Here is a 27,575-nt window from a genome sequence, read left to right on the forward strand (position 1 = left end):
CGCCAAGTACCGGAGGGAGAGCCAGGTGTGCCCCTGCGGACATCGGCAGCTGGAACCTCCAAGAGCTCCTTCGTGGCTGGCGGGGCACTAGCGAGAGAAATATAGATCTCGGGCCCCTGTGTGGGGCGAGGCACTGCCGGGCGAGGCGCCCAACCGCGCGTCCTCTAGCGGTAGGCTCCTCTCGCCTGATCGGCGGCCTCCTCCAAAGCCCTAGCCCCGCCCACCCCCCGGCCTCCGCCCACCCCCCGGCCTCCGCCCACCCCCCGGCCTCCTGCCCGCGGGCCGCCGCTCCGGGGGCCGCCGCCTTCCCTGAGCAAGCGCGCCTCCCGCGGCCGCAGGAAGCGGTCGGGTCACGTGCTGCCTGCACGTCCGGGCCGGCGGCGTGACTTCCGGGTGTCAGGCGGCCCGGGCGCCGCGGCCGCTGAGGAGAGGCGGCGTGGCCCGGGCGGCGGCGGGCTCCGGGGCGGGCTGGCCGTATCCTGCCCCTGTGCGCGATGCATCCGCGGCGCCCGGACGGGTTCGACGGCTTGGGCTCCCGGGGCGGGGCCCGGGACGAGCCGGGCGTTGGCGGCGCCTTTCCGGCGAGGCCCTTCAGCTCCGCGTCGGACCTGAGCCGCTGGGTGACCTCTCCGCCGGACATCCCGGGGAGCCGCAACCTGCACTGGGCCGAGGAGAGCCCGCGCCGCGGCGCGCCCGCCCCCTGCACGCCGCCCGAGGGCCCGGCGGAGGGGCCCTGCCCCGGCGGCGCGGGGCGCAGCGGCGGTGAGGGCCGGGGGGGGCGTGCGGGGGGCGGGCGCCGGAGGGAAGGCGGCGAGGGCCTGCGGGCCGGCAGCGAGGGCCTGGAGGCCCCGGAGGGCTGGCGGGGTGGTCCGCGCGGAGCGGCAGGGAGGGACCCCGGGCGCTGGAGGGGCGGGGAGAGTGACCGGAGGCCAGGCCCCCGCAGACCACGGAGTCGCCGCTCCTTTCGCCCTCTGCCCCCGGAACAGGCCTCCGCCCTCTCCCTACTCCAGTGGTTTCTGGAGAGGCTTGCCACGGCCTTGGCGTGGCAGCGATCACGGAAGGTCTCGGGATGCTCCCTCGCATGCCCTGAATCCACAAAGGAGACTGGTTTGCTGTTTATCGGGACTCACGTGAGAAATAGCTGATGGACTGTCCGCTGCATCACCTTCATTCCATTGATCAGTGGTGGCTTTGCGCCGTGCAAAGAACTTTCTCTGAGACCATAGGCAGTCTTGGGCTCAGAGCTTTCTCTACCACTCTTAAAAGCTGAGACTTTCTTATCTTTGTGTTCTCTTGCTGTCCTCATCTTTAAGGTGTATAGAAGAATAATTCAGGGTTTTGTTAAAAAAAAAAAAAACAACCAACAAACAAAATGAGGTGTCAGTAATGCCTGAAACAGTGTGGGCCACACAGTAGGCTAAAAGTCTAGTCTTTTTCCCATGGAATCATAGGAGTCGTGTGTGTGTTCTAGATCCCAAACTACTGCTGTGTTTTCCCACCTCCTCCTCTCTTTTTTTTACTTAAAAACTCCACTAAAGCATGAAAAACACTTAAGACATTTTCAAGATAAGAATTTGGAATCAAGACATAATTACTCTGCAATGTCAGAAGATCGGTTCAGTTCAGTCACTCAGTCGTGTCAGAGTCTGCGACCCCATGGACTGCAGCACGCCAGGCCTCCTCGTCAGAAGATAGAGATGTTTTAATTGCAACCCTATGTGATGTAGATATTTTCAACATCGTCTGGAGTCATAAAATGGAGATAATGGCTGCTGCATGTCCCCATTCTAAAAGTGTTAGAATAATAGATCATATCCTTAAATATTACATACAGTCTAGACATAAATTTTAGCCCCATTTCTTTGACTAGGAAGTACAGTAACATTTATTTGGGTTCCGGGGAGGAACAGATTGTACTATCATCCAGTGAGGATAGATGGAGGATCAGTGACTTACTCAGTGTTATATAGACAGGTTTTTACTCTGTCTAGCTCTGTTTTTTCCCATAGGTCTCAGAAGGAGTACTGGAAAGTTATAAATTATTCAAAATGCATATGTGATTGCCTCACAGTTACCTTCTCAGGCAGTAAAGCTGACGTTTTACCTTTTCATAATTTATGCGTTGATGGTTATAATGAGATCTTACTATCCAGAGTTTTGTATGGAGTGTTTTGCAGCAGTTAAGAGGCTGGTGAAGAACTCTGCAAAGAGGATAGAAGCCTGGGAGACTTAGTTAATACTAGTAAGCCTTCCTGACACCTTCCAGAGAATGTCAGTGGTATTTTTTTGTTAGTTTGTTGGATGACCTATACAAACACAAAGGGAAAAGATGAAAGGAGGAAAGTATCTTAATTGGGCAAAAGAAGCCTCTGCCCTTGTACATTTTTCAAGGCAATGGTGGTTTCCCCAGAGATTGTTTACATGGTCTTGTTCTGCCTCTCAGGGAATAGTGAGGGCATTACTTCATTAGAAAGAGCAGAGATGAGAGGGAGGGATTGGAGAAGAGGGGAGTGAAAAGAGAGTGGGAGAAAAGTCCCTTGTGAATATTTTAGCTGAAATTTAATGTCTAGTCTCTTGGGGTTTGATATTTCGTCTTTATGATTTTAAGTTTTTCAGCTAGGGAAAAAAAAATTTATTTTCTCTTTTGACTGTAAACCCAGCTGTAAACCCTCCTGATCAGACTATAACTGTGCCATGAGCAGCAGCACGTATGTACGCAGTAGTGTATCACAGAGACCTGATTTAGCTGCGTGTTCAGTCACTCAGTCAAGTCCGACTCTTTGCAACCCATGGGCTACAGGGTGTCAAGTGGCCTCTGTCCCTGGGACTTTTCAGGCGAGAGTACTGGAGTAGGTTGCCATATCCTTCTCCAGGAATTAAGCAGCTACTATCAAACTATTCTGGAGGAAAATGGCAACCCACTCCAGTATTGCCTGGGAAATCCCATGGACAGAGGAGCCTGGTGGGCTACAGTCATTGGGGTCACAAAAGAGTGGGACACGACTTAGCAACTAAAGAACAACACATCAAGGTCTTTAAAACTTGAGAAGAGAGCCTCTTTTTCCCATTTCAGCTACCCTAAGTGCTCTTTCAACTTAATTATATTCATGGGATGTTTTGCTTGCACCTGTTGGTGTAACACAGATACTTTCCACCAGTCACAGTGAATGACTGATTACAATACAGGAGGTATGGTTGATGAAAGTTATCAGTCAGAGTCCTCACTAGAAAAAAAAATTAGTTGGAAGTTGAAAACTAGTAGCCCTTGGCATTTACCTGCAAACATGTTTGATTTGGTCTACGTGAAATTTTAATCCTTTTTAAAATAGTTGCCAGCATTTTAAAATTGGAAGATACTATATAAAAATGAGAATATCTGTTTAGAAAAATCACAGCTTTGAAACCCTGAACTCAGAGTTCCATGTGGCAACAATGAGTTGGAGCTGAAAAGCGGTTAGGGAGTCTGCCCCTTGTAACTTGCCACAAGCCCCAGTGGAGCTCTTCATTCATTCAGATGACCTTTCTGGCCCCTGTCAAAATTTGATTTGGGGACATGGAGTTTAAATGAACGTCATGTTAGTAAAAAGATATTTTTTGTTCTTTTTTATGGTAAACCTAAATAATGGTTATGAGTGATCTTATTCCTTCTATTTCAGAGCAGTTGAATAGATTTGCTGGATTTGGTATTGGACTTGCAAGGTAATGTTTTGTCTAAAGATTTTTAATTCAAATATTATTTAAAGTTTTTTTCTTTAATTTATAATGTTAAATAATTTGTATTACTTCCTTTAGATTGATTTTTGGAGAAGTAGCTAAATATTAAAAAGTGATGTGCAGAAAAAAATATTTAAGACCTATGATTTTCCCCCATAAGGATAGTGAAAATTCATTCAGTTTTCTAAACACAAAATAATTTAAAGGAATATTTTAAGAACTTTTCATGTGTCTGTCCAAAAAATAAAATGTAATTTTATCTCCCCCTCCGAAAACAAGTCATTTTGCATTGAACTTTTTTCCTCAACATCAGAATTATGACAAGATATTTAGCAGCATAGCATCTGTAGAATCAACATTTCCATATGTTGTAAAGTATTGTGTAAACATAGTTTTTGAGATGTCTTTAGTATTTATTTTGTGATATTTGATTCAACTAGTGTTGATGTGATAAAGAGTTGATGTTAGAGAGGAAAAAAGAGCATAGCATCTAGGTTTCACCTAATATGTTCATTAAAATCCCTACAACCTAAGTGCAAAGTACATCCGCGCCAAAATTTATAGGATGGGTGGCTCTTCTGATAAGAACTTTGTTCACAGCACATCCTCTGAAAGCACGGGGAAGGGGCATTTAAATTGTCTAGGAAGTAAGTTTTCCATATCAGGCCTACAAGTGTATCGATAATTTCATCTTTATACTGTACATATTAATATTACATGTTGTTTCTTTGCTTAGCAGTTTGCAAATCTGACTTTAGTTTTTTTTCATATTGAATCTTGTTATTGGTACAATGATTTGTAAACACGTCTAAACATTTGAAAACTGTTTTTTTACTTTTAAGAATAATGCATCACTTAAGTAGTACATGGTTTTTTAAGCATAAATTGCATGTGTTGTAAAGATGGGCTGCCCTTCTATAGTCTTTTCACAGAAAACGTGCTGGCCCATCCCTGCATCGTTCTGCGCCGCCAGTGTCAGGTAAGCGTGCTTTCTGTGGTTTTCTAAACAGTGACCCTAACCCTGATTTGATGTATAGGCCTCAGGTAAATTGCTGAGACCATGTAACCATTATTCCGTGTGATGTATACCAAAATGTATAATATATCAGTTCTCAAACTTTTTGGCATTTGAAAGCTAAGTCTTAAAACTTATTGAGATCCCCAAAGAACGATTGTTTGTATAGATTCAGTTCAGTTCAGCCGATCAGTTGTGTCCGACCCTTGTGACCCCATGGACTACAGCACACCAGGCCTCCCTGTCCATCACCAACTCCTGGAAACTTGCTTAAACCCATGTCCATTGAGTCAGTGATGCTGTCCAACCGTCTTATCCTCTGTCGTCCCCTTCTCCTCCTGCTCTCAATCTTTCCCAGCATCAGGGTCTTTTCCAATGAGTCGGTTCTTTGCATCAGCTGGCCAAAGTATTGGAGCTTCAGCTTCAGCATCAGTTCTTCCAATGAACACCCAGGACTGATCTCCTTTAGGATGGGCTTGTTGGATCTCCTTGCTGTCCAAGGGACTCTAAAGATCTTCTCCAACACCACAGTTCAAAAGCATCAATTCTTTGGCATTCAGCTTTCTTCACAGTCCAACTCTCGCATTTATGGATTAAATCTACCAATATTTGCCATTTTAGAACCCCAAACTGGAAAAATTTATATATATATATATATATATATGTTTACATATGTATATATATATGTTTAATTCATTAAAAAAACAATAAATTGATGAGGTATTGGCATAAAGAACATTTTTATGAAAAATCACTATAACGTTTTTGAAAATACCTTTAATGCCTGGCATAATGGAAGCCAGCCAGATTGTCACATCTGTTTCTGCAGTCTGTTGCAACACATGGTTTTTGAAAGAAACAAGAAAGCCTAGCCTTATATACATATGTATTTAAAAATGGGAGTTTTATATCTTTTTAGGTAATTGGCAGATAAAGTTATTTGCAATGTGAAATCCGAAACCACACAGATCAAATTTTTTTATACTCTTTTACATTAAAACCTATTGATCTGTCCTTCATGTTGAATGGGTTTCTTTTTACTCATCATATGTGATTCTGTTACATCATGCATTGATTAATTGAAAAATATTGATTTACTGATTATATAATCTAAATGTTATGACATTTGCTTTTACTGTATTAAAATACCACCATCATTACAATCACTATAAATCTCACCAGAAAAGTATTTTGAGTTTTGGTAGGTTCATGATAGTGGATGTAGGGTTTCCAGATTTCTAATTTTTGCTCATAGGCTCAAATTTATCATTGGCAACTAATAATCTTGTTCTCTAATCAGTGAGCCACTTTGTTTAGTTTTAAGAATATGTTTGTCCCAAGTAACTATAGTCTTCTTAGTTTTTCCAGGAAAAAAAATGGTATTCCATGGAAAAAAGTGACTGTTTTCAGACTTACAGCTCCATCAGACAAGTTCTTTTTCTTATGACAGCATATTCATTATGCAATACACAAAATATTAAATTAGAAAAATGATATGTACTCAGGAGTCAAGATTCTATAAAAGTCACTGCTTCACCAAGGACATCTTTTAGGGAAGGTGGCTTTGCCTCTTCACACGTGAGTCAGATGAAGAATTCAGTAAGCACGAAAATACCGTTTGGTGCCGCTGCCTTCAGTTATGCCAGAGTTAGCAGTCTTACCCACTATTGCTTTTGCACTATTATTGGAAATGTCAACACAATAACAAAGGAAATGATGCCTTAGTATCAAGAAAATAATTTTGAACACGTCTATCCCCTGAAAGGATAATGAGCTTTTGAGGGCTAGTGGGCCACACTGGCAAAAGCACCTATAGTATAACATCATCTTTGAAAATTGAGTTAGAAAAGATAAATCAGTTTTTTTTAAAAAATAAGTTTTTGTATGTTTAGCACCAAAATGTAAGCATATAGAGAGAATTCCCTATTTAAATAGTAGGGGTAGTGTATATGCCCTGCTGCTGCTAAGTCGTTTCAGTCGTGTCCGCCTGGGACGCTCCAGGCAAGAGCACTGGAGTGGGGCGCCATTGCCTTCTCCAGTGCATGAAAGTGAAAAGGGAAAGGGAAGTCGCCCAGTCGTGTCTGACCCTTAGCATGGACTGCAGCCCACCAGGCTCCTCCATCCATGGGATTTTTCCAGGCAAGGGTGCTGGAGTGGGGTGCCACTGCCTTCTCCAATATATGCCCCAGAAGAGTGAATTTTAGACACATTTTTTTCATTGTGACAATATTGCATTGTAAGCCAGTGTATACATATATGAGTGATGTTTAAAAATGGTTTATAAAGTAGTACTTTCAGAGTGTGTGATGCATTCTGATACTCTTTTATTATGTCACCTAATAAACATTAGTTCTGATCCCCTATACTGATTTCATAATTTCCCAGTTGTTCATAGCTTGTTACTGCTTGCTGTGGAAGACAGAAGTCTGTTCCCAGAGTTCTTTGTGGTTCCTGTGTGTTACATGGCACGAGCATTTTGCCACAGTGAATTTCGTGCTGATATTTAAGGAAACATAAATATCAGACAGCAAAGCCTTCTTTATTATGTAGTTTATTGCAGGCAGATTCTTCACCAGCTGAGCTATGAAGGAAGCCCGGATATGTTACACGTTGGTCTTTCAGGGCTGTGTGTGTAACCACATGTTCTTCACTTTTAAGTTATTTAGAGCATTTTCTAAAGTAGTTTCGCTTCTGCATGATCCATACTGACTTTACAATTGAGCTTTTGTTTATGCTGTGACTCCACTGTGTATCTTTGATGCTCTTATCTCTTGACAAAACAATAATAGAAAATAATCATAAATATCTTTTTTACAGGTTAACTACCATGCTCGGCACTACCATCTCACCCCATTTACAGTCATCAATATTATGTACAGCTTCAACAAAACCCAGGTGAGAAATAATCTGTCTATTCTAGTAAAGCTATTTATAATGTACCATTTGGCCTTAGTAACAGTTAAACCAACAATAATTCCTTTTAATTTAGTTAACTCTTATGCTAAAACTAACTTAACTGGGTAATGATATCTTTTGATATCACTGAATAATCAGTAACTTCACATCTTTGCCAAAATTAATTAAATATTAAGGGTATTTAATCCATATTAGAGATAATTAATTTAGAGTGTCTTGGCCTAAATGTAGGCCACCCAACAAATAGTAAAGAAAGGAGGTGATTTACTTGTCATTCTCTACTAAAATGTTCTTAGAATAATGGCTTACTGGAAAATAGCAGAAAACATTGAATGTCAAGTTTTATTAAGAACTTTTATATTTCCTTTTTAGGCATTAGCAGAAATAATAATAAGTTTTGTTCATTTTAGGGACCAAGGGCCCTTTGGAAAGGAATGGGAAGTACATTTATTGTGCAGGGAATCACACTTGGAGCAGAGGGGATAATCAGTGAATTCACACCTTTACCAAGGTACCTTTTTAGCATTTTTCATTATTAGCTTCATATTAAAAATATGAAAAAATGATAGTTGCTAAAAATACCTTGAATTTGAAAACTTGCCTAAAGTAGCTAAGAGAAGAAACAGAGTCAATAATTATGTCTTATGGAATTGGTATGCGATAAAGAAAACCCTTCCTGGCCTAGTATCTATTGAGATACGTCTTTCAGCTCCTGCTGCTACGTATTCAGTTCACTTCAGTCACTCAGTTGTGTCTGACTCTGCGACCCCCCGCCAGGTTCCTCTGTCCATGAAATTCTCCAGTCAGCACTGGAGCGGATTGCCATCTCCTCCATGGACTGTAGCCCGCCAGGCTCCTCTGTCTGTGGGATTTCCCAGGCAAGGGTACTAGAGTGGTTTGCCATTTCCTTCTCCAGTGGCTCCTCCCGACCCAGGGATGGAGCTCGGGTCTCCTGCATTGCAGGCAGATTCTTCTCCAGCTGAGCTGCAGGGAAGCCCACATCATGATTCCTGCTGTAATTAAAGAAGCCCCTTTCGGCGTCCACGGGACACTTCACATTGATTTATCGGCAACAATTTCTCTTTAAAACCTGAAGTCTGCGCTAGATCTGGAATTATGAGTAGGAGATAACTTGGCAGAGTAGGAGAGTCGAGGTGACAGCGTCCACAATTTTATGGAAATTGGAAGGTCTGAGTGGTAAGAAGTGTCTCGTGCTTAGAATATTGGGCGTGTATGGAGTAGGATAAGATGAAAAGCTGAGGTGCTAGACTGAAGCGTGGTTCTGCCTTTGTTAAGTGACTTAGATTTTATTGTCTGTGGAGTTGGAAACCAAAGGTGGGGGATTGTTTGCTTTTTTTAATATACAGGTTATTCGATCAAGGATATAGTCAAGTGGCAATGTTTAAAAAAAAGGACGTGTGCAGACAGACTTACGGAAACTGTTATGGTAATATAGGCCAGATTGAGAAGGGTCTCAACTATGGAACAGAGCAGAAGCTGGACAGAACATTTCTGAAGTATAGTTGATAATACTGGGAATGGGGTTGTAGGAGAGTGATTTAGCAGCAGTGACAGATTTCTCGATTGGAACTGAGTTGGAGAATTCCTGAAGAAGAGTAAGCTGGAGTGGGAAAGATAAGGCAACTCTCAGTAAATGAAGTCTGAGACATCCAGGGGGCATGCCTAGAAGAGGCTGGAACTGTGGGTCAGAGTCCAGGGAAAATTTGAACCTGGAGGCATGGCTTTGAAAATGTTCAGCTGAAGCTTGAAGGATGGGTGAATTTCCCTAAGGAGAAAGTGTAGGTTACATGACAGAGTGAACCAAGGACAGAATCCTGGGCTCTATGTGGGGGTGGATGGATGGGTGGATGTGTAGAGAGAGATGCTAACAGAACAAGTTGGCAGTAGCAGGAAGCTAGAGGACAGTGGTGGCCTGGAAGCCGAGAGGGGGCTCAGAGCCGTGGATTCTTCCGGAGGGAGGTGGCAGGAAGGTTCGGAATGTTTGCTCATGGGTCTCTTTTCTCTCTGAAACAGGATGAGGTGAAAGAAGGATGAGCACGGGGGTCAGAGTAAAAGAGCGTAAGACCAGTGACAGATGTTTGGGACAGTCACAGCTCTGAGTGACCGAAGGGGAACTTTGCAAGGAATCTATGGAAATAACGTTAAGAGATAATGTTGGAGATCCCATAAATTTGTTTAGGTGCTGTATAGCAGGACTCTGATTTTCTTAATCAGTAGTAAACCCCTGGGGTGGAGTTAAAGACCAAATGGTTTTTCAATCCAGAATTGGCCCCTGGCAGGGTTAATTTTTTGGATTGGCAAGGACCTGAGGGAGCTGAAGGTGCAGCCACTAGCATCTCAGACTTGAGATTCAGCCTTCATAGGGAAGGAACTAGAGACAGAAGAGGCTGGTATCAGGCTGTTTGCCACTGTGAGTGCTTTCAAAGGACCACATAGCCTTGAAGTTCCTTTAACACAGCTTTGCAAAATATTGCAAACAAAAACGTTTCATCAGCTGAAAGTTGCTCCTCTCATACTTTAAAAAAAAATGTGAATTTCTAACCTTCAGTAATTTTACCCCATTGCTTTTTATATCACACATAAGTTCGAAATGTAGTACTTGTCATCAAATGTCCTTGACATTCTCCTACAAACACACAATTCAATTTGTCATTATTCATTCATTAGTGAGATTATTTTATTTTAACATATGTCCCTTACACTAGGTCCCAACCTTTAGGGTCACAGATTCCTTTTGTTTCTTCCCCTTACTGTATACCTAATTTTGACCACATAGTAGGGATTCAGGAAATAGGAGCTAAATAAAAATTTAACAAAATTCAGTGATTTCTGTGTTATAAAGAATTCTGTATTTGCAGTCAGAACACTGTTGGTCCTGGCTATACTGCATCTGGGCTACCCCAGTGGCTCATTGGTGAAGAACCTGCCTGCAGTGCAGGAGCCACAGGAAACCTGGGTTTGATCTGTGGGGCGGAAGATTCCCTGGAGAAGGAAATGGCTACCCACTCCAGAATTCTCTCCCAGAGAATCCCACGGACAGCGGAGCCTGATGGGCTACGGTCCATAGGGTTGCAAAGAGTCATACACGGCTGAATCAAGCGACTTAGCATGCACGTGCTCGCACGCATGCTGCTTTTTAGTTCTGGAACCTTAGGGACGTAACAGCATGTCTCTAAGGCAGAGACCAAGCAGTAACTTTAGCTTCAGATTAAGGGAAGGGAAGAGGAAAATGGGAATGAGAAGACAGAATTTTGTTATCTAACTTTCTTATTCTCTAGGCACACAGACACATCAGTTGTGTGTGTATATATTTTCTCCTGGTCATTTTGAATCTTATTAAAGAAGACACAAAAGGTTATCTTTGAGATTTTCTACTCAGGTTAAGTTTTGTTGGTAAATCTCACTCATCACTTCATTTATTTATTCAGCTTATATTTCCTGAGTCCCTACTATGTGCTGCTGCTGCTGCTAAGTCGCTTCAGTCGTGTCCGACTCTGTGCGACCCCATAGACGGCAGCCCACCAGGCTCCCCTGTCCCTGGGATTCTCCAGGCGAGAGCACTGGAGTGGGTTGCCATTTCCTTCTCCAAGGCATGAAAGTGAAAAGTGAAAGTGAAGTCGCCCAGTCGTGTCCGACTCTTCGTGACCCCATGGAGGGTCGCCCCCCAGGCTCCCCCGTCCCTGGGATTCTCCAGGCGAGAGCACTGGAGGGGGCGTCGTCGCCTTCTCTGCTGCTCTGTGCTAGATCCTCGCTGACCCAGGCATATACACCGTGAGGAGAAGAAACCAAAGGTGCCTTCGACCACGACCTTTGGGAGCTAGTGTAAGGGACATATGTTACGAAAAATAATCCCCCCAATGAATGAATAATGACACATTGAGATTTGTTCTCTAAAGGAAAAGAGTACGGTTCCATGAGAGTGTTAGAGGGTTAGAAACAGTGTCGCTAAGAAAGTGACACTTAAGCTGAGGCCCGAATGGCAGTCAGGAGACACAGGCTAATCTGTGCAGAGTGTGGCGGTGGGAAGGTGGCGGATTCGTGTGACTGGGGGAGTGTGTGTTAGTCGCTCAGTCCTGTCCGACCCCGTGGGCTGTTCCCTGCCAGGCTCCTCTGGCCATGGGATTTTCCAGGCAAGAGTACTGCAGCTTGTTGCCATGTCCCCCAGGAGACCTTCCTGACCCAGGGACTGAATACAAATCTCCGGCATTGCAGGCAGAGTCTTGACCACCTGAGCCGCCTGGGCAGCCCTGGTAATTGAGGGAGACGCTCATAGAGTTTGAACTCAGAGCAGGGTGGAGAGCGAGGGCCGGTCTGTGCTTGGCCTTGTAGACCGCTTTGAGAGTATTGGAGTTTTAAGGAGGCGTCAGTGACATAATCAGATGGATGTTTTTAAAGGGTCGTTGTAAGTGGAGATGAAGAGACCGCAGGAGGACCAAAATAGATACAAGGATACGTGTTCCTAGGCTATCACCGCCTAGGAAAGAAATATGGTAACTAGGACCAGGATTGTATCTTTGAGATGGGTGTAAATGGATGACTTTGAGATATATTTAGATAAAATTCGTTGAACTTGGTGATGGGTTAAAGTTGGTCAGTGATAGACAAGGAGGTGTCAAGGGTGACTTCTAGGATTTCGGGTTATGTAACTGGATGTCAGGCTTCTCTGGTGGCTCAGTGGTAAAGAATCCGCCTGCCAGTGCTGGAGATGTGGGTTCAATCCCTGGGTCAGAAAGATCCCCTGGAGAATGAAAGGCTACCAGCTCCAGTCTTCTCACCTGGGAAATCCCATGGACAGAGGAGCCTGGTGGGCGACAGTCCATGGGTTGCAAAAGAGTTGGACACAACTTAGCGACTGAACAACCACAATTAGATGTCGAGTGAAGCCACTCTTAGAGTATAAACCTTTTTTCTTTTTTTAAATTCTGACTGCTTTGGGTATGGTTGACTTTTCTTGGGGGAAAACAAAGTCATAGCAGACAAAGCGTCAAAGCAGTAAGAAGTAGTAAGCCAAAGCATTTCACAGAAGTCAGCGTTTGCGGATGGGCTCCAGGGTCTCAGGACTGAGGTCTTGAGTTGCATGGTGATCACTAGGTGAGACAGTACGGATCCACCAATATTTAGTCTTTTTATACCGATGATGGTGACACCTGAGAAAAAGAATAAATCTTTAATGCTTCGTAAGTCACCAAACTTATAGTTTCTGAGTATTTATTCAGTTCAGTTCAGTCGCTCAGTCGTGTCTCACTATTTGCGACCCCATGAATAGCAGCACGCCAGGCCTCCCTGTCCATCACCACCTCCTGGAGTTCACTCAGACTCACGTCCATCGAGTCCATGATGCCATGTAGCCATCTCATCCTCGGTCGTCCCCTTCTCCTATTGCCCCCAGTACCTCCCAGCATCAGAGTCTTTTCCAATGAGTCAACTCTTCGCATGAGGTGGCCAAAGTACTGGAGTTTCAGCTTTAGCATCATTCCTTCCAAAAAACACCCAGGGTTGATCTCCTTGAGAGTGGACTGGTTGGATCTCCTTGCAGTCCAAGGGACTCTCAAGAGTCTTCTCCAACACCACAGTTCAAAAGCATCAATTCTTCGGCGCTCTGCCTTCCTCATAGTCCAACTCTCACATCCATACATGACCACAGGAAAAACCATAGTCTTGACTAGACGGACTTTAGTCGGCAAAGTAATGTCTCTGCTTTTGAAGATACTATCTAGGTTGGTCATAACTTTTCTTCCAAGGAGTAAGCATCTTTTAATTTCATGGCTGCACTCACCATCTGCAGTGATTTTGGAGCCCCCCAAAATAAAGTCTGACACTGTTTCCACTGTTTCCCCATCTATTTCCCATGAAATGATGGAACTGGATGCCATGATTTTTGTATTCTGAATGTTGAGCTTTAAGCCAACCTTTTCACTCTCCTCTCTCACTTTCATCAAGAGGCTTTTTAGCTCCTCTTCACTTTCTGCCATAAAGGTAGTGTCATCTGCATATCTGAGGTTATTGATATTTCTCCTAGCAATCTTGATTCCAGCTTGTGCTTCTTCCAGTCCAGCGTTTCTCATGATATACTCTGCATATAAGTTAAATAAGCAGGGTGACAATATACAGCACTGATGTACTCCTTTTCCTATTTGGAACCAGTCTGTTGTTCCATATCCAGTTCTAACTGTTGCTTCCTGACCTGCATACAGATTTCTCAAGAGACCGGTCAGGTGGTCTGGTATTCCCTTCTCTTTCAGAATTTTCCACAGTTTATTGTGATCCACACAGTCAAAGGCTTTGGCATAGTCAATAAAGCAGAAAGAGATGTTTTTCTGGAACTCTCTTGCTTTTTCCATGATCCAGCAGATGTTGGCAATTTGATCTCTGGTTCCTCTGCCTTTTCTAAAACCAGCTTGAACATCAAGGAGTTCATGGTTCACGTATTGCTGAAGCCTGGCTTGGAGAATTTTGAGCATTACTTTACTAGCATGTGAGATGAGTACAATTGTGCGGTAGTTTGAGCATTCTTTGGCATTGTCTTTCTTTGGGATTGGAATGAAAACTGACCTTTTCCAGTCCTGTGGCCACTGCTGAGTTTTCCAAATTTGCTGGCATATTGAGTGCAGCACTTTCACAGCGTCATCTTTCAGGATCTGAAACAGCTCAATTGGAATTCCATCACCTCCACTAGCTTTGTTCATAGTGATGCTTTCTAAGGCCCACTTGACTTCACATTCCAGGATGTCTGGCTCTAGTTGAGTGATCACATCATCATGGTTGTCTGGGTTGTGAAGATCTTTTTCGTACAGTTCTTCCATGTATTCTTGCCACCTCTTCTTAATATCTTCTGCTTCTGTTAGGTCCATACCATTTCTGTCTTTTATCGAGCCCAGCTTTGCATGAAATGTTCCCTTGGTATCTCTAATTTTCTTAAAGAGATCTCTAGTCTTTCCCATTCTGTTGTTTTCCTGTATTTCTTTGCATTGATCGCTGAAGAAGGCTTTCTTATCTCTTCTTGCTATTCTTTGGAACTCTGCATTCAGATGCTTATATCTTTCCTTTTCTCCTTTGCTTTTCGCCTCTCTTGTTTTCACAGCTATTTGTAAGGCCTCTCCAGACAGCCTTTTTGCTTTTTTGCATTTCTTTTCCATGGGGGTGGTCTTGATCCCTGTCTCCTGTACAATGTCACGAACCTCATTCCAGAGTTCATCAGGCACTCTATCTATCAGATCTAGGCCCTTAAATCTATTTCTCACTTCCACTGTATATTCATAAGGGATTTGATTTAAGGTCATACCTGAATGGTCTAGCAGTTTTCCCTATTTTCTTCAATTTAAGTCTGAATTTGGCAATAAGGAGTTCATGATCTGAGCCACAGTCAGCTCCTGGTCTTGTTTTTGTTGAGTGTATAGAGCTTCTCCATCTTTGGCTGCAAAGAATATAATCAATCTGATTTTGGTGTTGACCATCTGGTGATGTCCATGTGTAGAGTCTGCTCTTGTGTTGTTGGAAGAGGGTGTTTGCTATGACCAGTGCATTTTCTTCGCAAAAGTCTTTGCCCTGCTTCATTCTGCATTCCAAGGCCAAATCTGCCTGTTACTCCAGGTGTTTCTTGACTTCCTACTTTTGCATTCCAGTCCCCTATGATGAAAAGGACATCTTTTTTGGGTGTTCGTTCTAAAATGTCTTGTAGGTCTTCATAGAACCGTTCAACTTCAGCTTCTTCAGCGTTACTGGTTGGGGCATAGACTTGGATTACTGTGATATTGAATGGTTTGCCTTGGAGACGAACAGAGATCATTCTGTCGTTTTTGAGATTGCATCCAAGTACTGCATTACGGACTCTTTTGTTGACCATGACGGCTACTCCATTTCTTCTGAGGGATTCCTGCCTGCAGTAGTAGATATAATGGTCATCTGAGTTAAATTCATCCATTCCAGTCCATTTTAGTTCGCTGATTCCTAGAATGTCGACGTTCACCCTTGCCATCTCTTGTTTGACCACTTGCAATTTGCCTTGATTCATGGACCTGCCATTCCAGGTTCCTATGCAGTATTGCTCTTTACAGCATCGGACCTTGGTTCTATCACCAGGCACATCCACAACTGGGTATTGTTTTTGCTTTGGCTCCATCCCTTCATTCTTTCTGGAGTTATTTCTCCACTGATCTCCAGTAGCATATTGGGCACCTAATGACCTGGGGAGTTCCTCTTTTGGTATCCTATCATTTTGCCTTTTCCTACTGTTCATGGGGTTCTCAAGGGAAGAACACTGAAGTGGCTTGCCATTGTCTTCTCCAGTGGACCACATTCTGTCAGACCTCTCCACCATGACCCGCCCATTTTGGGTTGCCCCGCAGGCATGGCTTGGTTTCATTGAGTTAGACAAGGGTGTGGTCCTAGTGTGATTAAAAAAATGACTATAACCCTGGGTTATCATTTGTGATCTTTCTTTGTCTACTGCCCAGATCCATCCCAGTCCTTCCCCAAACCTTCCCTGAGGCAGAGTCAGTCAGACTTCATGTTGTTCTGCTCTGAAGTGGCCTTTTCTTTCCTGTGGTGTTTCTCAGATCATTAACATGAGCAGCACCCCACCCAAGGCAGCTCGGTCTCTCGGAATCCCTTTGGCCGACTCCACCTTAGCTTGACTCATCTCACGCGTGCAGTTGTAGATTTTACTGTTTTCTTCTTTTGCTGTCTGTTTCTCCCAATAACTCATCTGGATTCACTGACGTTGAACACATTCCATTTTAAATACGATGAAATCGTTCTCCAGTTCAGAAGATTTCCTTTCTGATTAACAGTTCTCCCTTAGGGAACACTGGAAGAGTCTAAGAAAGAAAAATCATAAGTTTGATTTTGGAGAAGTTTATTCTGACACAGAGAGAAGTCTAAACTGAAGACAACAGATCTGGGAGGTTCTGAAGTGTCCTGTCGGATGAGGTTGCCTAGGGAAGGGGTGTAACATATAAAGGAGGAAAAGAAGAGGGCTTCCGCCAGGGACTCCAGCGTAAGTCACTGATTCAAGAACAGTGCCCCTGCACAGGAGTCCACAGTAGAGACCAGAGGAAGGGAGAAAAGCCAGAAGCGTCTGGGGTAGTGGAGTATGGGGGAGGGAGGGCGTGCGGGAGCAGCCGGGAGCACAAGTGCATGGCGGCTGCCGAGAGTTCAGGTATAGCCACGAAAACGCCCGTGTGATTTAGTGATGTGGGTGGAGGCCGCGGAGACCTTGGCAGGAGCTGTTTTTGTCGAATAGTAGGGCAAAAGCCAATTTGGAATGGGCTTAGTGATGAGTGGGAAGTTAGGGCATGGAAACCGCAAGTTGAGACAGTCAGCTGGGAAGAGGAGAGAAGAAAAGAAGGAGCTAGAAGATTAGGGGCTTGGGTTAGATGGTTTTTTAAAAGAGGTAGCTGTTTGGTCATGGGAAGGTAAGAAGCAATTGAAAGTGAAGGCTGGGGGCTTCCCTGGAGGCTCAGTGGTAAAGAATCTGCTGCCAGTGCGGGAGATGCAGGTTCGATCCCTAGCCTGGGAAGAAGATCCCACGTGCCATGCAGCAGCTGAGCCGGCGGGCCGCGCCTGCCGAGCCGGTGCCCCAGAGCCTGCGCTCTACTGTGAGGAAAGCTGCTGCAATCAGAAGCATGTGCGCCACAACTAGAGAAAAGGCAGCGCAGCAGCCAAGACCCGGCACAGCCATTAAACAAGTAAACAGATGGTTGTAACAAAAGGTAAAGGCTGCACAGGTAAAGCGGTGTTTCACACTTCGGTTGCTTTAAATATTGATTGTGCCTGGGAGTGTGTGTCTATCAAATAGAACGCCTGAGAAAAAGCAAGTCACCTCCCTTTAATTTCGTGGCTCATTTGAAGGGCAGTGTTTGCATGTGAAGATAGCGAATTAAAAATAGCTATGTATTCTGGTACTTGGCGGTGAAATATAGAAAGGCTTAATCAGAAGTAGAGTTTCAGACTGCCCTCTTTCGTGAAGCATTTAAGTGTGCTAGTTTAAATTTCTAGAGCTATACCAGTAAGTTTTACACATTTTACAAAGGAATAGATACCAGATACCAGGAAGAGTGTCTCATTTTTTTAATACTTGGTTTTAACTTTCTCTTCTCTTTTTACCTTAGTCCTAATGTTCTTAAGAATTGGCAGCAGTAATTAGTATTCAGTGAGTCTGAGCAAACTCCCGGAGATGGTGAAGGACAGGGAAGTCTGGCGTGCCACGCTCCATGGGTCACAAAGAGCCAGACAAGGCTTAGTGACTGAACAACAATTAGTACTCAAAGCAGAGGCGGCCCAGTCCTTACAGAGAGGCAGGTTACAGACGCATGTATCCATAATGTTAATGAAATGCTCAAAATTGACCTCATCATAACCAGTGGTAACCCTGTCTGAGGCCATATAAGAGAATAGAGGGCTTCCCAGGTGCCATAAGTGGTAATGAATCCACCTGCCAGTGCAGGATGTAGGGGATGTGGGTTTGATCCCTGGGTCGGGAAGACGCCCTGGAGGAGGGCATGGCAGCCCACTCCAGCATTCTTGTCTGGAGAGTCCCATGGACAGGAGCGTGGTGGGCTGCAGTCCACAGGGTCGCAGAGTCGGACACGACTGAAGCAAGTTGGCACACACACAAGAGTAATAGACCTACAAACCTTTTAGCGTGTTTTGCTTTATAACCATGAAGTCACTGTCAGATAAGTAGCCTAGTCTGTTTTACAATTTTTGTTGTTACCATTAAATGTCATTCCAGCTATTTTTCTACAGTTGTTCAGAGCTAGTATAGTATTCTGTTAATAATTTCATCAGAATGTGACCCAGAACATTCTCTAAGGTCTTTTAAATCAGAGATGGTTGTTTTGGGAAAGTTTCTCTGCAGACCTTTCAGTCTCTAGAAAAATGTAGGAACACTCATGTGTCACACATGCCATAAGTGTCCTGACTCTGTGTTTAGAGCACGTATGTTATTAGTGGTTTCCTTGACCTTCCCTCTGTCTTCTTACGTCGTATTCCCTCGTCTCAACAGGGGCTGTTTCTCCCGGGCTCCTGCTCTGGCTCAGGGCACGGTGTGAGCGCCTGTGGCGCCGCCGGCCTGCCGCAGCCAGTCTCCACTCGGTTCTGCATCCCCCTCTTCTGTCACTGCACCTTCCTCCCTCCCGTCCTTTCTGCCTTTTCATTTTTTTCTGCCTCCTTTTTTGATTTCCCCCTTACTCTCCATATTTTCTCATTGTTGACTTTTCTCTTGATGTAACTTTCTCCCTTTTTGTTCTTCATTCAGCTTGCCTCTCTTCTCTTTTCGGGTTTCCAAAAGAAACCTAAATCGCAGGAAGCACACAGTCCTAGACCTTGGTCCCAGACCTGGTATTCTGTACGTCTCCTTTGAACATATCCCTGTGATCTTTTTGACCTTTCTGTCTCTCATAAGTAAAAGGCAATACCTTATTGTACATGTTACAAGGCAGTAACATATACAAGGCAGTGTCTGTTCATCTCACAGGAGTCCTTGTATCAAGTGAGATGAGAGGCAGTACAGGCAGATGGTATGGACTTCAAGTCACGTGGACCAGGGTTTAGACCCAGCTCCACCACTGACTAGTGGCGTGGCTTTGGGTAACTTACAAACCATCACTGAGCCTGTTTCCTCATCTATGAAATGAGGCTTATAGGTTCATTGTGAAGGTTAGAAATAATTTATGCGAAGCGCTTTGCACAATGTCTGGCATATAGCAGGAGCTTAAAAAGATAATAGAATATAATAAAAAAAAATCACAAAAGTAATGCCATCTTAATAAGTAGAGGCACTTTGAAAACTAGGTGCTACACAAACGTCTGTGTCATTCAGCGCTACAGTTAATAAGTTTTTCTTCCTTTATTCTGTTTTCCTGTCTGCTTTTCCCTTCGCCGTCCACTTTTCCTGCCTGCCATTTTTCTTGTGTGTGTGGCCACACTGCATGGCTTCTGGAATCTCAGTTCCCAAGCCAGGGATGGAACCCAGGCCCTCAGCAGTGAAAGCATGGAGTCCTAAGCTGGGCCACCAGGGAGCTCCCCCATGTCCATTTCTATCATCAGTTACACCGCTTCCTCCTTGTTCAGTGCAGCCTGTGTTTTTTCTCTTTTCAATCCACTGCGATTGTTTGACAGGTTCCAGAAAGAAAATTATTCACCATTAGAATATATTTCTCCTACAGATTAAAAAAAATTAAAAATTGATTACCTTTTTGAAACTTGGGCTAATTCAGGATGTTTTAAATAGCATGGCTTTTGTTTATTTATTTTTTAGGGAGATTTCACATAAATGGAATCCTAAACAAATAGGAGAACACCTTCTATTGAAATCGTAAGTATCAAAAGCAGCATTTGTATTGAAATTTAACCAGTTTTTATAGTGTTAGAACTTAAAAAAGCTTATTAAATAAAAGTTAAGGAAAATAAGAGCAAAAGAAATATTTGTGGGACTAAAACTTAGTAAGAAAATTAACACAGTTTAGGAATAAAATCCTGAAACATATGTTATCTTTCAAATCTTTCTTATGTGGAAGGCTGAAATCACAACTTAATTTTACTTTGTGTTCTTAGGAAGTTAGCAGGGATCGTCAACTTGTTAAACCTGAATTGCCAGGAAAATTATTATTCTTATAATTATTATCATTATTTTATTGGTAAGCAGACATACAAATTTATTTGTATGGTGATGAGCAAACTCAAAACCTTAGTGTCATTAAAATGTAGTCCTAAAGGCACTTAGTGACATTACAACACCGACCGTTTTATAGATTAGAATTTTACTCTTCACTTTTTAATTTTTCTTGAAGATTGTGAATTGGAAACCCCCCAGCTTGCTGGCTCCCTCTGTGGGACATTCCAGCACATTATTACTTAGTGATGTTCCATTCACCTTGAAAACCACTACTTGCCAGGACCTGGCCCATGGGGTTAGGTAAGTCCCACCTTGATATTATTTTAAGTGACTATATTTTGCAGGCTTGCAAAGTTGTATGTCTCAGCAGTGGCAATAGGAAGCAACTTTGCAAAGCTGTGCAATATTGTTTTTTAATAATAAAAGGGGACTTCACTCACCATGGAAGACTGGCTTAGCTCTGCTGGGTGGGAAATCTGGGAATGAATAATGCTAATAGATAGGACCATAGCAGAACAGTAGCCTTGTTTAGATGTCACTAAAAAGGCAAGCAATGGAATGGATCCCTCATCCTAAATTTGAAGTATCCGATTCCTAGGCTACGTTAGCTGTGTGCAGGTAGACGTCCAAACAGTGAATCATAAACAAGCGTACGTTTTACTGGTCCAAAATAAGTTACTTTCTTTACAGGCTGTCCCTGTGTTATTTTAATGCATAGTTTTTCGTCTCTAATTGTTGAGTAAAGCATCTTATGTTATAGGTCTCTGAAGTTATCTTTAGGCTACAAGTATTAATAGTTGAAAACCTTGAAGCTGTAATTCAAGCTTGAATATAGATTATGCTGATATATTAAAGTAGGTATTCAAAAATTTAGTGTAAGCTTCTTGTTTCAGTGTACTGATCAGTTTGTTTTAATTTCTACAGCCTAACTTATATAGTGGCAATGCCTTTTTATTCAGCAAGTCTAATTGAAACAGTACAGGTGAGCTATTTTTTATTGTCATTTTTCCATTAAAAATGTCTTTTGGAGTATTCAGTATATTGTGTATGTCTGACAGTGTCATAAAAATTTAAGACAATATCCTTCTAAAAACACTTTTTCACAGATACCATACATATATCAGAGATTCTATACTAGGTACGTTGCCAGTGTGTCCGTTTTCTTTGCAAATTTACTTTACGCCTCTGGTGTTAATTCTTTTTATCCCTTAGGATAGGCAGCTGTACTCTCCAGTCAGAGGTCTCAGAACGCAGCCTGTGGCTGGCTCTGAATAGGAAAACGTCTGTAGGGCCCCCCCAGCTTTTTAAGACGCTTCGGTATGGCTCGAGTGGTTAGGGCCTGTCCGACGGTAGACGGCTGCTTGAGCGTGGGGCAGTGCGGAGAGCAGCCCCCGCTGCTTAGGGGCCGCGCGCTTCTTAGAGCCCTGAACGCTCGTTGCGCGGAAGCTCGGCGGTCGCCTGCCCGCGTCTTACGTTGTGTCACTGTTTGTGACCGCGTGGTGGCGCTGCAGGCTCATGGAATCCCGCCCCGGGAGGAGCCCCCTGACCCTCCCCACCGGCAGCTGTCGGCCTCCCGCCAGCCCCGCCCTCTGCTGTCTCCGGGGGCCGACGCTCTGGGTACTTCTCTCTCTGACGTATATGAGTTTGCTCTCTATAAAAGCCTCACTGGATCGGTGCTACCTCTTCAGATTACTCTTTTTCCACTCAGGTGCTTTTCTGGCCGCATCGTTGATCCTGTGTGTATTTTGTAGAATTATTATTCGACATAGTAATGTCTTGCTACCCAGGTATTTCCTGTCCCCTTGCACTTGACAGCGTGAAAATGATATAACCTTCGTACGGGGCTGCAGTTTTAAAGAGTTATCAGTAAAGATGACATCATTTCAAAGATAAGGGAAACAACAGCAGGAAGATAAGGAAGGAAGAACAAACAGGGTGATATACCGGGGAAAACGAGGGCTAGCTTCAGACAGCCCCGTGTCACAAGCGTTTCTCTGCTTAAATGAGGTGTGTGACTGAGAGCTGATGTCTTAGCCTTTCTAAACCTTGTTTTTCTCATCCATAAAACGGGAAGAGTCTTCCATTAACTGAATTACGAAGGTTAGAGGAATGTTTTGTGCAGCACCCCTGGCCCACCAGCTGTCGCTTCTGACCCTTTAGCCCAGCGTCGCCGATGTCTCTCCGATGTCTCTCCTGCCGGGGCTCCCTCCTGCCTGACCTCCCTCCTGCCCGACCTCCTGGCGCGCTCTTTTCCTCCCAGAGCTCTCCTCTCTCGAGCGCCCTCCCTGCCTTCAGCGGCGTCCTGACTGCGTCTCCTCGGTGCTCCAGGGCGCGGGCCGTGCCCCTCACTGCTCTGCACCGCAGTCACTGTCCGGGGGACTCATGTACCCCAGTGACTCCTTCCAACTCTCCCATCTCTATGAGTTTAAAAATTAGGGAACTCTTGCTTTTCGTATTTCCTTCATCCTTCATAGCGAACAGTCATCCTGTCGTCAGTTCTGACTTGAGGGAGAATCTGAGATGGTCTGCTCCTTCCTATCAATAGGCCCCCATTCCCAGCTCTTCATGTCACATAGCTGGTTTCTCCCTACTTCATAGAGGGCGTTTTGCCTGTCTGGGGAGCTCAGATCTCTTTGAGAACGGTCTTTGCCTTGAAAATCACACATTTATGCATAGATCTCCTAAAGAACACTTCCTGAAGCTCTTAAATATCGACTCCCTAGTGATTTGTTGTCTTTTACTAAGACCCCTTGTTCTGTTTCTTGGATTTAAAGGCCATTCTACATGCTTATGCAAGGTTAGTGTTCTTAAGGTGCAATGCTCATATCCTTTTGCTGAGTAAGGATCCATGTTGACTCATATTCTCTGAGGTGAATTTCAGACTTCTCAGCAGAGTAAACAAGATAAATAAAAGGATACTTCATGGTACTAACTGCCAAAGAGAATAAAAATAAAACAAGGAAATTAAGAGGTGTAATGGGTAGAGAGAAGTGATTACTATTTTTTTAAGTTCCGAAAAGTTCTCATTCAGAAGCAAAAGTCCTTTGAGTAAAGGTGTGAACATAAGAACTACATGGGTATCTGGGAACACAGCATTCTAAGCAGAGGGAACGCAGGTGCAAAGACCCTGCGAGAGGCTTGCATCCGACGTGTGTTTGCAAAGCAAAGAGCAGGCCGGTACGGCTGACGCTGACTCAGGACGGGAGAACAGGAGGAGATGAGGTCTGAGATGGAAAAGGGCGAAAGGGCACACAGGACGCTGAAGATCGCTGTGATAGTTTGGCTTTGCTTTGAGGGAGACGGGAAGTCGGTGGTGGGCTTGAGCAGAAGGATGACATGATCTGACTTAGGTCCTGAATAGGCTCTCTTTGGCTGCTGTATTACAATAGGCTGGAGTGGGAAGGGAAACAGAGGCAGGGAAATGACCGAGGTTAGGTGGGCTCATGTTAGTCTCATGGTTTAGCTTGACTGCAAACTCGCACATCTATGTGTCCGGCTCCGACCTTTTCCTTGTGGGCTAGACTGCAAACTGCAGCTGGAGCTCACACCCTAGACCCCGCATCTCTGAACTCTGGATCTCTCCCCCGGTCGCTGCCCGGCAGTGCGGCCCAGCTCGGCGAGAGGACTGCTGTCCCTCCAGCGCCTCTGGCCGGCAACTCTGAGCTCATCCTGGTCTTCTCTTTCCATAACCCACATCCCTCCCACCAGGAATTCCTGCTTGCTGTAATTTTATGATGAAAGCCCAGGTGAAGCATTTCGTTTCCTTTGCTGCGTGCTATTCCGGTCCACCATCGCGTCTTTAACTGGCTTCCCAGCCTCTGCTCTCACGCTCCTCTGCACGACAGCCTCTGCAACACAGATTACATCTTTCTGTCTTACGCTTCAGACCAGCTAGTCATTTCCCACCTGACTAAAGACCAGAGTCTGCACGGTGGCATGGTGTGGCCCCAGAATGCCTTTTTAAGTCACTTGTTGCTCTTCTTTTCCATCACTGCTGCGGCCAGATTGGCCTCGTTGTTGTTGTTGTTGTTATTTAGTTGATAAGCGTCCAACTCTTCTGCAGCCCGTGGACGGTAGCCCGCCAGGCTCCTCTGTCCATGGGATTCTCAGGCAAGGATACTGGAGCGGGCTGCCATTCCCTTCTCCAGGGGATCTTCCTGATGCGAGGACCGCACCCTCATCTCCTGCGTTGGCAGGTGGGTTCTTCACCACCAGGCCACCTGGAGAGTCCTCTCCTGCCTGTCTGCTCCTCTGTAACCAGTATCACAGCTTCTTACACGCGCCCCATAATTACAGACAGTAGAGACGCTGCCGACGATAGTGACTTCACATCTCCTGAGGTTCTCAGTGCACCAGGCCTTCTTGCATTTAATTCTCCCAGCAGCTCTGTGCAGAATCCCACTTTTGTAGAAGAGTAAGCTTCTGGGAGAAGTCAAGTCACAGGTGCCCATGATCACAGAACCAGCAAGTCCACCCTGGAGCCAGGGGTAAAGCCACGCTTCCCATCCAAACCCTGTGCCTCCTCCTGTAGGGTAGTTGATCCTTTTCAGGATGAGTCCTGGGGAGCTTCTTGAGGCTGGGACACCTGGTGTGTCCCCCGCCACGTCTCTTCCCCATCTCCCTTCCCCAGTTGGAATAGCTCCCAACTTCACTGCTGTTCTGTGAAATTTTATTTGAAAAAAAAATCCAATGCCTAGATAACACTTGACATTTGCAACCCTTGATGCTTCTCCCCTTTAGTCAGAACACTAATTTGAAAGGGATTTAAAGGGACCTAAAAAGAATCCTCCTCTGTGGTGGAAGAAGCAGATGATTTTTACCCTTTTCCCCCTTTTCATCGCAGAGTGAGATAATCCGAGACGGTGCGGGGATTCTGGAGTGTGTGAAGGAGGGAATTGGCAGAGCGATCGGCCTGGGCGTGCCTCACAGCAAGCGCCTGCTGCCGCTCCTGTCCTTGGTCTTCCCCACGGTGCTGCACGGGGTTCTCCATTACGTCATCAGCTCGGTCGTCCAGAAGGTCGTCCTGCTCGTCCTGAAGAGAAAGGCCTACGACAGCCACCTTGCCGAAAGCGCCAGCCCGGTGCAGAGCATGCTGGATGCCTACTTTCCAGAGCTCATCGCCAACTTCGTGGCCAGCCTCTGCTCTGATGTCACGCTCTACCCGCTGGAGACGGTTCTGCACCGCCTGCACGTGCAGGGAACACGCACGATCATCGACAACACAGACCTGGGCTACGAGGTGCTTCCGATTAACACGCAGTACGAGGGCATGAGAGACTGCGTCAGCACCATACGGCAGGAGGAGGGTGCGCTCGGCTTCTACAAAGGGTTTGGTGCCGTGGTCGTCCAGTACACGCTGCACGCGGCCGTGTTGCAGATTACCAAAATCATTTACTCCACACTTCTTCAGAATAGTGCTTGAGACTCAGAGCCCTGGTTAGTCTGAAACACGTCCTCTGGAAACTTTATTATGAAATTATGAAGGACAAAAGTGAAAAACGGGGGGTTCAAAATGGAAAAGAGCTGAAACTGGCAGGTACAGCCCACGATGATTATATTGACTCTCCACTTTTTAAAAAAGGCATAGGTATATATTTTGGATTCAGAGTATTCCAAATTTGAAAACTCAGTAAAAACACTTGTATGAATTAAATTCTAGCTAGGATAGCACTAATGCCGAACTAAGAGGAATCTTGGGAAGAAGCAAATATTTGTCAGCAAACTGAAAACCAAATTTCAGAGCTGAATTTATTTCATCTGACTTTAATATTTATTACACGTTTATTTCACCTTCTGGATTGATATTGGTATGTTATTCTTAACACAGCGTATAGTAGCAGGAGGTCATAGTTTACCTTTAAGCAAATTATGTTGTCAGTGATAAAGACAAGAAGGATTAGATTTGGCAGTCTATAAACAGAAGCTGAGAGTTAAATCACACTGTCCCTGTAGAACGTCAATGGCCGTTCATTTACTATTATGACGCCATTTGTATGCATGCACGTAACTTGGAATTTCCTTCATCCCTACATGTTTTCCACTCTTAGATCAGCTTACTGTGAAAATGAAGTTAGGTGCTTTCTGCCTGAACATCAGGACAAAGCGTTAAAAGCCAAGGTACCCAGAAGATTAAAGGCAGACAGCGTGCTTGTCCATGTCAAACCCACCGCTTCAGTGCCATCTACTTACATGTTTATAAAGTTAGACTTGCTTACCGAGTTTTATGAATCATCAGACTGTTTTTAGAGCCACTGTTATTGACAGAAACAGAAAATAATCATGACGACGATTCCTATTTCCACATTTACAAATTGTGTACTAAAGGGAATGTCACTTGCCTTTCATTTCTGAATGACCTGTCTTAGAGAAGTCACGATTAAAATTTACCCAAGAATTTGTGCCTCATGCCTTTCATAGAGTCATCATTAAGTAATGGATTTAATTTTTATTTTCTTCTAGTTTTTGTTCATAGTTGTATTCTCCAAACTAGATATACATAAAGGGAAATGCAGATTTATCACCCTTTATTGAAACTTGTTTGGATGAATACTGATGAAAAAGAGAAACTTTAAAGGAAGTTTTTCCTTGCTTCTTATGGGTGAGGAAAAGAATTTCAACAAAGAATAAGCAAAAATGTTGGTAATCAGTTTAATAAAAAAAATTCTGTCTGTTCCTAAATTGAATTTGGTGGGTGAGGCTCTTTGTATAGTAAAATAATGTGCATTTGATTGATCCATTTAGCAAGCTGGAGTATGGTGACTGCACTGATGTTGTCCAACCTAGAATGCATACCAACTGAGATCTATTTTACTTACGGAATGTCAGTGAAATGGTTACATTTTGTGATTAATAATGTTGAAACCAAAAGATGATATCCAAAAAGTATCAAACAGTATATATGTGGCAGCTCTCTCAACTATCATGTGAATGTGTTTTGTGTTTTTTTTTTTTGATGACTAAAGCACACAGGTTTTCCATTTTCCTGTTCCACCAAGAGGGGGGAAATAAAATTAAACATAAGTTATACACTTTCAGATAATGATTTGTCTAATTTGCAGCATATAAATTATTTTCATTGCCGTTGAATTACTAAGTAAATTTTTAGATGTTTATAATATGTCCAACTTCTAAAAACCTTTCATTTTTATTATAATCAAAGATGGTTTCAGAAAAGAGTAAACTTCTGAAAATCATAGATTTTAGAAAATTTATAGAAAAGAATCTGAATGGAATCAAGTATCTACTAGTGAAAATCTAGGATCCTTTATCTACCTAAAAACTAGATAGTTCAAG

General features: G+C 44.1%; 1 protein-coding gene across 1 annotated transcript; it reads left to right on the top strand.

Annotated features, from left to right (window-relative positions):
• The first annotated feature begins 494 nt into the window (after positions 1-494).
• On the top strand, positions 495-26,763 carry SLC25A46 (solute carrier family 25 member 46). The gene is made up of 8 exons (XM_052643114.1): positions 495-762; positions 3,657-3,699; positions 4,636-4,693; positions 7,547-7,624; positions 8,056-8,156; positions 19,926-19,982; positions 21,207-21,264; positions 25,126-26,763. The coding sequence occupies exons 1-8, from the start codon at positions 495-497 to the stop codon at positions 25,702-25,704; spliced, it is 1,242 nt and encodes a 413-aa protein (XP_052499074.1). The 3' UTR covers positions 25,705-26,763.
• The last annotated feature ends 812 nt before the right edge of the window (positions 26,764-27,575 follow it).

Source organism: Budorcas taxicolor, chromosome 7 (genome assembly GCF_023091745.1).
Source record: "Budorcas taxicolor isolate Tak-1 chromosome 7, Takin1.1, whole genome shotgun sequence".
NCBI classification, from domain to species: Eukaryota; Metazoa; Chordata; class Mammalia; order Artiodactyla; family Bovidae; genus Budorcas; species Budorcas taxicolor.